General features: G+C 53.3%; 1 protein-coding gene across 4 annotated transcripts in view; it reads left to right on the top strand.

The window, feature by feature from the left end:
• Sec24d (SEC24 homolog D, COPII coat complex component) overlaps positions 1–12,299 on the top strand; it is a 60,251-nt gene that overhangs the window by 20,528 nt on the left and 27,424 nt on the right. For all 4 annotated transcript variants that reach the window (XM_015507285.2, XM_015507284.2, XM_015507283.2 and 1 more), the window contains one exon: positions 9,943–10,081. In XM_015507285.2, the coding sequence (XP_015362771.1) occupies positions 9,943–10,081 (139 nt within the window). The remainder of the gene's footprint in view (positions 1–9,942; positions 10,082–12,299) is intronic.

Raw genomic sequence — 12,299 nt, 5'->3', positions numbered from 1 at the left:
ACATACAGAAAACTTAAAAGCCTAGCACAATGAATGTCTACATACCTGCTGCCTAAATTCCACTGCAACTGTTCAGCTACATTTGTCTTCCTTCACGCACCTCCTTTTTATTCCTGGTGTGCTTCCAGGTGAGTGGCAGGTGTGAGCACACTTGCCTGTAGCATGCACATCATTAACTGGTGGTCAATAACTGCTTGCAGATTATTTTTCCTTTTAAGGTAAAATTTATTTATGATAAAATGTACATGTCTTAAGTAGTCATTGAGTTTTGACGAAACTCCTCGTCCAACCCGAGCTAAGAGCATATAGACCTCAGTGAGCCTAGACGTTTCCCTCGTACTTCCCAGTCGGTCCTTCACACGGCCCTCCCTCCCTGGCCCCCACTCTCTGTCTTTCCACACTAGATCTGTCTTGCTTATCTACTCCATACAGTTAGAGCCATAGGGATGCACCCTTGTCCAGGTAGATCTCTCTCTCAGGAGTGTTTTAGAAAGTCACCATTCATTGCTTGAATCCATAGCTGACTTCTCGTCTGTTGCTGACCACGGTTTTGCTGTGTGGATATGCCAGTTTGCGCACCTTGTCTCCTATTGTTTTGGGGCTGGTGGGTACTTAGGATTGAACTCAGGGGCACTCAACCACCGAGCCACACCCCCAGCCCTATTTTGTATTTTATTTAGAGACAGGGTCTCACTGAGTTGCTTAGCACCTTCTTTTGCTGAGGCTGGCTTTGAACTCATGATCCTCCTGCCTCAGCCTCTGACCCCCTAGGATCACAGGCATGTGCCACCGCGCCTGGCACCTAGTCTCTTACTGATGGACATTCGGATGTTTTCACTTTTTGGCCATTGTGAATAGGACTATGAGGAGCAGGGGACAGTGGATAGTATAACACTCAAGTGCACACCACCCTCAGTTAACAAGTGCTAATACTTTGTCAGATTTCTTAAAATAACATCTTTAGAGAACTGTGACTCTTTCAGTGTAGACACATCCGTTTGCCGGGCCCACTCCTTTCCCCTCTCCCTCTCCAGGGCAAACACTGATGCATGTGGTGTGTGCCCTCCCTGCATGGGTGCCAGGTGCCCACTTCCCAGGCAAGCCGACATAGCAACATGACAAGATTCAGAAGGATACAGCACAGTGAGAACCAGGCCCCTCCTGCCATTGCCACCATCCTGCGGGACAACCTGCTGTTCCTTGCGGTCCATGTATCTCAGGAATGCATGCAGCAGACCTGAGTGCCATCCTGGGCGGGGTCAGCCCGTGTGTGGTCAGGCACTCGTCCCTGCTGCCGCCCAGCGGCCTGGCCTTCTAGCGTGGTGTCAGTTCAAGGTGCGTGCAGATGGAAGGAATGCAAAGCCTCTGGTCACTGATGCGCTGCATGGGGCAGCCGTGAGTCCCCCGCATGCTCCCGCGCTGTCGGCCTTTGTGCAGAGAGCTGGTTTTTCATGATCAGGAAGAGATAACCTCTGAAAGACACTTGCGATGTGTCTGAAGTCTGTGTATGCCAGTGGACGGGGTTTGTGCGCCGCACAGGCTCGCGGCTCCCAGCGGGGCTCCGGCAGAGCCCTCTCCTGGTGAGAAAGCCTGCCCGGGCCACATGCATAGGGAACAGAGGGGAGCCCAGCACTGCTCACCGGGAGCCAGAGCCTGCCCTTCTCACCATCGTTCTGTGCGCAGTGAAGCCAGAGCTTCCTGGCGGGAACCCGAGCCTTGCCCCAGAGCTGGGGACCTCCCACGCCGTCCCAGCACCAATTCTCTCCAGCTTTTTGGTTTAGCCAAATGCTGTCTATCTCTCCTGCAATGTGAGATTTTCCTCTTGTGAAAACTGGCTCTGCACTGGAGTCTCTGTGCTTTCTAAAGAGATGAACAGATGAGGTTCAGCCAGCTGGTGGCCTGTCCCTGAGAACGTCCGCTCTGGGCATGTACCTGACAGTGCTGCTCCTCCTCTCAGCCTCTAAGGAAGTCCTATTCCCAGACGTGAGGGTGGGGTGGCTCTGGAGCCCTACCCCCCTCTGGGACTGGCAACCTGTGTGGGGAGTCACCCTTTCTTGGGAGGGTACTGGCAGGAGCTGGCCATGGGAGCCCAGCAGCCCCGGGCTGCCATGGTGCTGAGCCGAGACCACAGGCAGAGAGAGGAAGGCAGAGCCTCAGAGCCATGTAGGTGGTCAGAGAAGGATGTTAATGAAGCAGATCTGCAGAGCTGTCACAGCCGAGGAGCTGTCACGGCAGAGGTCCAAGTAAGGGGGTTTAACGGTCAGAGCCAGCTCAGAGCATCAGCCTAGAGTGGTCCAGGTGTGGTCACTGTGGGCAGGAGAAACCTGCTGAAACCAGATGGGAAGAGGAAATGGGAGGTTCACTGCTGTGGTGATCAGCCAGGGCAAGGCCCGTGATGGATAACAAGGTGACAGGGCCAAAGTCCTCTATGTCCAGCCTTAGGGAGGCCCCTCCTTTGTGGGTCCTGAGTGGTGAGGTTGTGTCTGGTGAGGTTGGTGAGCTCCTGTGTCTGCGGTTCCTGACATGATTGGGATGGCCACATGTCCAGGTGCTCCTGATTTAGTTTGATGAGTTAGCACATAAAAGTTATTGATCAGGGGCTGGGATTGTGGCTCAGCAGTAGGGTGCTCGCCTAGCACATGTGAGTTGCTGGGTTTGATCCTTAGCACCACATAAAAAATAAATAAATTAAGATATTGTCTCCAACTACAACTAAAAAAAATATTTTAAAAAAAGTTATCGATCAGTTTGTGCCTTATTGTGCTGCTGGGCAGATGGTGGTTGTTTACTTCTATAAACAAGATATGAATTATTTTACCTTGACTCTCAAAATGGAGCAGCTCATGGCAAACTACAGTTTAACAAAACGGAGTACCTCGGGGTAAACACAGCCTGAGGACTGCTGTTCTACACACCATGGAGTCACTCAGGGCAGGCGCAGCCTGAGGACTGCTGTTCTACACACCATGGAGTCACTCAGGGCAGGCGCAGCCTGAGGACTGCTGTTCTACACACCATGGAGTCACTCAGGGCAGGCGCAGCCTGAGGACTGCTGTTCTACACACCATGGAGTCACTCAGGGCAGGCGCAGCCTGAGGACTGCTGTTCTACACACCATGGAGTCACTCAGGGCAGGCGCAGCCTGAGGACTGCTGTTCTACACACCATGGAGTCACTCAGGGCAGGCGCAGCCTGAGGACTGCTGTTCTACACACCATGGAGTCACTCAGGGCAGGCGCAGCCTGAGGACTGCTGTTCTACACACCATGGAGTCACTCAGGGCAGGCGCAGCCTGAGGACTGCTGTTCTACACACCATGGAGTCACTCAGGGCAGGCGCAGCCTGAGGACTGCTGTTCTACACACCATGGAGTCACTCAGGGCAGGCGCAGCCTGAGGACTGCTGTTCTACACACCATGGAGTCACTCAGGGCAGGCGCAGCCTGAGGACTGCTGTTCTACACACCATGGAGTCACTCAGGGCAGGCGCAGCCTGAGGACTGCTGTTCTACACACCATGGAGTCACTCAGGGCAGGCGCAGCCTGAGGACTGCTGTTCTACACACCATGGAGTCACTCAGGGCAGGCGCAGCCTGAGGACTGCTGTTCTACACACCATGGAGTCACTCAGGGCAGGCGCAGCCTGAGGACTGCTGTTCTACACACCATGGAGTCACTCAGGGCAGGCGCAGCCTGAGGACTGCTGTTCTACACACCATGGAGTCACTCAGGGCAGGCGCAGCCTGAGGACTGCTGTTCTACACACCATGGAGTCACTCAGGGCAGGCGCAGCCTGAGGACTGCTGTTCTACACACCATGGAGTCACTCAGGGCAGGCGCAGCCTGAGGACTGCTGTTCTACACACCATGGAGTCACTCAGGGCAGGCGCAGCCTGAGGACTGCTGTTCTACACACCATGGAGTCACTCAGGGCAGGCGCAGCCTGAGGACTGCTGTTCTACACACCATGGAGTCACTCAGGGCAGGCGCAGCCTGAGGACTGCTGTTCTACACACCATGGAGTCACTCAGGGCAGGCGCAGCCTGAGGACTGCTGTTCTACACACCATGGAGTCACTCAGGGCAGGCGCAGCCTGAGGACTGCTGTTCTACACACCATGGAGTCACTCAGGGCAGGCGCAGCCTGAGGACTGCTGTTCTACACACCATGGAGTCACTCAGGGCAGGCGCAGCCTGAGGACTGCTGTTCTACACACCATGGAGTCACTCAGGGCAGGCGCAGCCTGAGGACTGCTGTTCTACACACCATGGAGTCACTCAGGGCAGGCGCAGCCTGAGGACTGCTGTTCTACACACCATGGAGTCACTCAGGGCAGGCGCAGCCTGAGGACTGCTGTTCTACACACCATGGAGTCACTCAGGGCAGGCGCAGCCTGAGGACTGCTGTCCTACACACCATGGAGTCACTCAGGGCAGGCGCAGCCTGAGGACTGCCTTTCTGTACATTATGGAGTCTCTCAGGTCAGGTGCAGCCTGAGTGCTCCTGTTCTATATATCAAAAAGCAACTGGCATGAGGGCACAGCTTGCTGTGCATAATCCACCCCTGATTCCTGAGAGTAGGAGCCAAAGGCTCTGAGTGGAGAGTAATCTCAAATTGTTCTTTCCACATAATGCTGTACAGAGGCTGATGGTGCAAGTTTTGAGCAAATAGTATCCCAAGTGTTGTTACAGTAGTGAGCATATTCCTTTTAGATGAGCCTCAACTGTGCTGGTGCGTTCTATCAACCAGTCCTGATTCAGCAGTTCCCACCAGACCACAAACCTGTGCACAGTATGTTTGCTTGAAGGGTTTCCCAGGAAAGTGGAAACCATACGTTTTGCAGGCACGCCCTCAATATCTTCTTCAAGTGCAGTGGAATTTGCACTTAGCACTGCAACAGTATGTTCGGTGAGCTGAATTGAATTCTTGACAACAGTCAGTTGTTTGTGGAAGACATCCGGGGCTGTTCTGAGTTCCTCCTGCTTGTGTCAATAATAGTGTCCTTGTGTGTCAGATGGACACACAGAATTCCTTGGATTCTACCATGCCATGGTTCAGGAGATGTCTTGGGCATAATAGGTGAGATTAGGTTTTCCACTCATGGTGACATCAGGGTGACATTGATCAGTTTGTTCACTTTACATGTCCTGAGTTTGTGACAACACAAGCATCTGGCCTGGGTGTGACTGTGATGTTGCCCTCAGTGACTGGTGTGTGGCACAGTGTCCACAGTGTCCTGTGTCCCAACATGTGCAGGAGCAGCTGCTGGTCTGTGATGTGGCATCAGTTTGTGGTTGGGCAGTCTCCCAACGTGACCCTGTGTGCACCCCTTCTTCCTTCACTGCATGGTGGTGTGCACAACGGTCTCCTTTGCTCAGGTTTGACGTTCGTGGTCATTGCGTGTTTGTGACACGTTGTGGACAGGTGCCGTGTCAGCCTTGTGCTGCCTGGATGCTGGGTGATGAGGTGTGGCGTCTCCTGCCCCCGAGCACTCCAGGCCCGGGGGTCAGCGTGTGCCGCTGCTTGCCCATCAGGCTGTCGGGGGGAGAGGACCCTGCCTTGTGTTCTTTCTGACTTCTTGCTCAGCACCTTCTATGGTGCTGTGTCTGGGCCTGGTGTTGGACCCTTGGTGCTCACAGTACCTGAGAGTGTGAGCCAGTCTCTGTGACGCCACCTTTGGTTCAGTGGCAACTGAATTGTTCTTGGCATTTGTGTCCATCGTCCTGTTTTTGGAGCAGCAGTTTGCTGGGTTGAAGTGGATGATACAGCCACTGTCCATGCTTTTGGCTGCTGGAAAGCAGTCAGCCATGGTTGAAAATAAATAGGTTTGTCTTAGGTCCCTGAATTGTTGCTTCTTCTGACCCTGAAGTTGCTAAATTTGCTACTGTTCCCAGTGCTGCACACAGCGGCAGGGTTTCCTTGAATGTGTTCCTCAGTGTGTGGAAGTGCAGGCTGGTCACATGGATGGGTCTTGTTTCCTATAGACGTTGAACAAAGTTGTTTCTTCAGTGTGATGAAATCACCTTCCTGGATTCTAATTCCCTCTTGTTGGTGTTGGTCTGTGGATTATCTCATCGGGGCGTGATTACGTTGGTGCTGCCTCGGTGCAGGTGGTGTCTGTGGTTCCTGTATGCTGCTCTCACGCAGCTGTGTGTGTCATTCCACACCCCCACACACGCATGAGTCATCCGGCACCTCACACATGCATGGAATCCCAGCACCCCCACACACTCACATGTCAGCCCAGTACCCCTTGCACATTCACGTGTTGCCCCGGCACCCACCCCCCCCCTGCACACGCACGTGTCATTCTGGTGTCCCCTGCACACTCACATGTCAACGCGGTGCCCCACACATGTGCCTGTCATCCCGACACCCCCTGTACATACAGGTGTCACCCAGTTGCCCCTGCATCCACGGGGGTTATCCCGGCATTCTGTCGTGCATCAGGGTCGTGGGGAGGTGTAGTCATGCAGCAAGGTTGACGAGGGACGTCTTCGGCTACATGTGGATGTTCATGGTGTTAGGCTGCGATGCACTGGGTGTTGTGCTGAAAAGTGTGTTCTTCTAGGGTCCTTGTACAGGTGAAATCATGTCATAATAATAACCTATGAGTTCGGGGCCAATCTGGGCTGTGTCTGCCCCCTCAGAAGCCTTTCCTCTGCAATGCTATCCTGTGAGCCTTTGGAAATGTGAATTTATGTCTTCCTGCATGGGTCTGGACAATGTGCCCATGGCAAGGGGTTTATATGATGCTTTGTCTTGTTTTCTTAGGTGCCTAATATGTCTTTAAATGTGTTCTGCCTTCAATTTTGTTGTGTGTTGTTAATTAGGTATCTCTTAAATGTGGGCGAGTGTGGCCCTGTGGCCAGTGGTGAACTAGCAAGTAGCACATCATAATCTGGATGTAATTCTTCAGTTGTCAAGTGCAGCCCCACAGGTGTAAAGAAACTGCCTGCCCCACGTTCTGTTCGTCTGTCTTAATGGGTCCATGGCACCACGGAGTGAAACGCAGGGCGCGGGACTCCCTCAAGGCTTTGACCGCTGCCTTGAGAGTTCTCCCGAGTCCAGGGTGGTGATGGAACCCAGGGTGGTTGGTCCTGTGAAGCTGGTGCTGTCTCGTGGCAGCTGAGTCCATAGTCACAGGTCTATCCACGGTTTCCTCCCAGTGCACGTCTTCTAGATGCCTGAGGGCGTGTTGCTGTGTAGTGTGAGGCTCAGCTTGGCTTCTCTTAGTGCAGTGTGTTACGTTGTAATGAGTGTGAGTGCAGGAGGGTCCTAAGTCTGTGTGTGGAGAGGCTGGCTTCTGCCAGGAAATCCTGAGTTCTTGTTTTTGTAGAAATTTTTGACTTGCATCTTTTCTTCTGCATGTTTGTCAGAGTTCTTAGGAGTTGCTGCCCTCCTGTGAAACATGTGCTCCATCTTGTTCACCTGTCCATCATCGGTTTTGCAAAAGAACAGAAGCAGAAGAAATGCTGGCACTTAGCAGCCTGGGCAGACGCGTGGCTCGGCTGTGGAGGCCCTTCCTTCTTAGTGCTGTCCTGTGGGCCTTGGGGAATGTCCAGTGGGCCACCAGACATTCATCTTCAGTTCTGCAAGCCGGACTTTGCCGGGACTGGCTCTCTACAGTTCACACTGGGGTTGGGCTGCCTTTAAGCAAATTGTGACAGAAAAAGTTGGATTTCCTTCCCCTACTTCTGGCTTATATAGCTCATAATTGCATCATTTTCTTTCTAAAGTCTCTTAGGGACTTGATCAGCCTTTGAACTCTTGGAAAAAAAACAATAAGGAAAGCCAACTTGGTGAGGGTAAAAGCAGGCTGCAGGATTCCCGTGCCTGGCTGAGCCTGGAGAGCACAGGCCGCAGCTCTGGAGTCCCCAGCTGTCCCACCCCGTGCACCATCCCCACTGCCCACTGCCCTTGTTCTCCACCAAGAGCCCAGGGTTCCCAGTCTGTTTTCTGTGGCTCCATCTTCTCCCCTCTTACCAGGTCATGTCTTACTGTCCCCAGCTAAGAGGACAGACATTTGTCACGTTATGCCTTTCTTTCTAAACCGTGTTAAGTGGTGCCTTACAGTTAACACATAATAGTGGGTTCATTGCACCTCATGTCTTTCTGTATAAACGAGCAGAGTACAACAAATTTGTGTGGACACATGTGCATGTGGAGCAAGTTCCTGACACGTCTAAGAATCTACTCTGCCCCTCTAGTTTAAACTGGTAGGTCACATCTAAGTCTCTGAGAGGTAGCTTCTGTCTTCAAGATCCGTTTTAGGATAGTGTTTTATGGTGACTGTCAGGTTAGCTTTGGGGACCTCACGTCCGTCTCACACTTACCCAGCTGTGGCCCTCCGGATAAGGGTCAAGACACTCTGTCTCAGGAGTGTGGCTCTGGGGGACACTCGTCTAGCATGCTGAGGCACTGGCTCCACAGCCATACCACAAGCACAGGCACACATGTACACACTCACAGGCACACATACGTGCACGCTACACACACATGCACATTTGCAAGTGAGTGGCTGCAGGGAGGACAGGACACTCTGCTGTCCCAGCCATCCATGCTGGGGCAGGGCCGCGTCCTGCACAGCTTCCGTCTTTGATCTCCTTTACTTTCCATCCTCCCGTGGAGCACCAGAGCCGTGGAACTGGGTGGGTTGGAAGAGACGCACTCCATCTGGGCACCTTGGAACATGACTTAATCCCAGTGGCTTGGGAGGCTGAGGCAGGAGGATCTCAAGTTCAAAGCCAGCTTTAGCAACTTAGTGAGGCCCTGTCTCAGATTTTAAAAAATAAATAAATAAGAGGGCTGGGGATGTTGCTCAGTGGTTAAGCACCCCTGGATTCTATCCCTGGTACCAAAAAAAGAATTAAAAAATAAAAAAGAAGAGAGGCATTTGGAAGGAAACCCCGTCCTTCTGCCTCCTGCAGGGAGCAGGGAACGGTGCTGAGGCCTGGGCAGTTCTGCATGCATCTCGGTCCCTCCTCTGGGTCTTTTGTGTGCTGCACTAGACCTGTGTGTGTTCATTCACTCACTCTGCACCCTCAGCCGGGGACCAGTTTTCACATGGAACTTGCAAATCGAAAGCAGATCTCGTGTTTCTAAGGCTTTAGTAGAAAAGGGCCTGAGGACCCACAGCCTGCCTCCTGCTCTCCAGGTCTCCACTGAAACGCAGCCTGGCTTATTTTTCATCTTCACAAGTCTCTAGTTGACATGCCAAGACCTGCCCGTCTCAAGCTTTTCTCAAAACCCTGCTGTGAGGCGATCTGCAAGATGACAAGGTCCTGGTCTCACTTGAAGGGACAGATGTGAGAGGCCAGTTGACCTGGGAGCTGAGCTTGTTCCTGCCTCCGGTTTGCGGGGAAGCAGGCGGCATGTGCTCGCAGTTCTGGCAGAGCACCACCAGCTGTGGAGAGTGTGCCAACCTCAGGGCCTGTCATCAGTGACCACTAAGGCCGAGGTGTCCCAGCATGAGAAAGGCACAGGCTTGACTACTGCTTCAGGTGGCTGAACAGCCAGCTGCCCTGCGGCACCAGTGCTTTTAAAACCAGGGCCAGTTCGCCTTCTCATCCGAAGTCACAAAGAGACAGCGCAATGCGTGATGCGGTGTGCAGGACATTCTAGAGAGAGCACGATGGTGTCATCAGCACCACGACACTGTCGGTCTCCACGCTACCGGTGTGTGTGTGTGTGTGTGTGTGTGCGTGCACGGACACAATGTGCTTATAAACAAGAGGTCCTGAGCTCATCAATGAGATTTAAATTAATTTTCCTTGGGTATTTCTTTGAATTCCAGTGTTATCAAGTGAGGCTTCTTTACTGTCCTAGCAAAGGCTCAGTGTCCAAGAGCCCCGTGGTGGGTGCTATTGAAGACTTTTAGGCTGATGATCGGGCCGAGAAGCCCCGCACCTGTAGCCTCATTTTGCCTTCCTCTTCTGCTAGACACCCCTGTACCTGGTGGACCATGGAGAGAGCGGGCCAGTCAGGTGCAACAGGTGCAAGGCCTACATGTGTCCGTTCATGCAGTTCATCGAGGGCGGCAGGAGGTACCAGTGTGGGTTCTGCAGCTGTGTGAATGAAGGTAAGCGGCAGTGGAGTGCTCTTTGGGGAAGCCCTCCTTGAAACCCACACGGCGTTCTGCTGCCTGGTTGGGAGACAGCAGCTGGTTTCCGCGTCGCAGTGACCTCTCGGGATTCCCCTGGAAACTTGGTGTCTGGGACATCCACGTCCCTCTCAGCTTTAGGTGGCTGCTTGAGCCCTCGTGGAAGTTATGAACTCCAGGTGGGGCGGCTTTATCCCAGTCCCCCCACCGAGCTCCGGCTGGAGGCAGGTGAGGTCCCACCCGTGCTCCGGGTGACATTCAGGGGACCTCTGTCTTGTCTTGAGTGAGCTTGCTGGCTTAGGAAGAGCTCGGGAGTGGGAGGGTCTGACGCTGTGGATGTGCTCCCTCGGGGAGAGGCCTGCGCTTGTTCGTGGGGGAACATCAGGAAGCACCTGCCGTAGTCATCCTGTTTCCAGTTTCGGTCGGGGATGTGAGACAGCTGTGCGGAGTGTGCCTACACTGCCTGCGCTGAGCGTGTCTGGCTGGCAGTATTCCCGCATGGGTCCCAGCTCGTTTTTGATGATGTGGTGATTACTGGCGTGTGGGTCCTCTCTGGGCCCCACCGCTCCTACCAGTGTGGACACACCACCCCTGGGATTGGACCCAAGGATGAGTGGCCCTGGTCTGCCTGGATGTCCCCCTCAGCGTGGGCACTCTGAGGGCTGCTGAGCTCCGTTTTCTGCCTTTGTGGCCAGGGTCTTGCTTCTTGGCGTCTAGAATTCTCTGTGGGGGAGCTCCACTGGTCCTATGTCCCTCCACAGTCACACGAAGTCCCTGACCTAGTCCAACGGAGAGGCCAGAGACTGGCCTTGAAAGTCTTTCCCCTAAGACCCGTGGTCAGTTCTTGAAACTGTCCCACTGCGAAGCTGAGTGGCTGGTCTGCCTCATGGGGAGGACCATGACAGGGCCTTCTGGCCCCTCTGCCCGCTGCACATGTGCTTGGTGCCACGTGTCCTGGAAGACCAGGGTCCAGAGTTCTCCAGCCTTGCACTCCTTCAAGGAAGATCTCCTTCCAGCGCTCAGCCTGGATGAAATTGGCTGCCAGGTCCTTGGCCATGCTGTCTGGGTCTTGGATTTCAGGAGCCCTTTTGTGCTTTAGTTTGGAGGAAGTCCTGAGAAGTCCAAGGCCTTCTGCACCCTTTGCTGAGGTTCTGCTCCAAGCTCTGGCACCACAGTGCCTGCACACAGCCCTGGCCTCCCTGGAAGGGAGTCATAAATGTCTCCAGCACGCAGGACCTTGGGGTCTTCACTGGGCGGCCCCTCCCTGCCTCGCTTCTAGTGTTAGTTCAGGGCCCTCAGCGGCCTAGCACCTTTTGGTGGGAAAAGCCCCTGAGAATCCTGTCTCTCCATGCACAGGTGCCACCCGGCACCCCTCCTGGGAGACTCCCTACCATCTTCCAGTGGTGTTATTCCTACTAGGCTCAACTCTGTGGCCCTGTGGGGAAGTTGGGCTGCCTTGGATTTGTGCTAACCCCTCATTCCTCATTTAGGGCTAAGGCAGAGGCTTGCTGGATGGGATGCCCTGCGTGCTCCCCAGCAGGATGACCAGGGAGACGGATGTTAGGAGGCACGCGGGAGGACTGGCCATAGAGTAGTGCGTGATTAGTGATGTCACTTGAGCTTTGGTCTACTAAAGGGGTTAGATAATATGAAATGCTGCTGATACAAAATTATATTTTTTTGAGGTACCAGGGATTGGACCCAGGGTCTCATGCATGCCAGGCAGGTGCTTACCACGAGCTCTAGCCCCAGCTCTTTTTATTTTATTTTGAGGCAGGATCTCACTAAGGTGCTGAGGCTTCCTTCAACATGCCATCCTCCTGCCTCAGCCTCTGGAGCAGCTGGGATTACAGGCATGTGCTACCATGCCTGGCCAAAATTAACTGTAAAAAAAAATTCACACGACATATACATGGTGAAGGTGAATGAATCTCCTGCTGGGCTGGAATAACTGTCCCACACTTCCCAAGCCAGCCAGTCATCGGGTCTTGCCTGTCACCCACATGTAACCAACAGTAGTTCACAGCTGTCCTAACTCACCTACAGTGTCCACTCCTATAATATTTATAAGGCATTGGATTTTCCAGATTCAGAGATCCACATGTAAATATGAATTTTATAAAGCTTATTTTTAAAAGAAATGACCATGATATGGTAAGCATAGAAAAATGCTTCCGATGGTTTCTTGATAAGTCCA

This window comes from Marmota marmota, unplaced genomic scaffold (genome assembly GCF_001458135.2).
Source record: "Marmota marmota marmota unplaced genomic scaffold, marMar, whole genome shotgun sequence".
Taxonomy (NCBI): Eukaryota; Metazoa; Chordata; class Mammalia; order Rodentia; family Sciuridae; genus Marmota; species Marmota marmota.
Note: the sequence above shows the minus strand (reverse complement) of the source record. Positions and strands in the feature narration are given on the sequence as shown.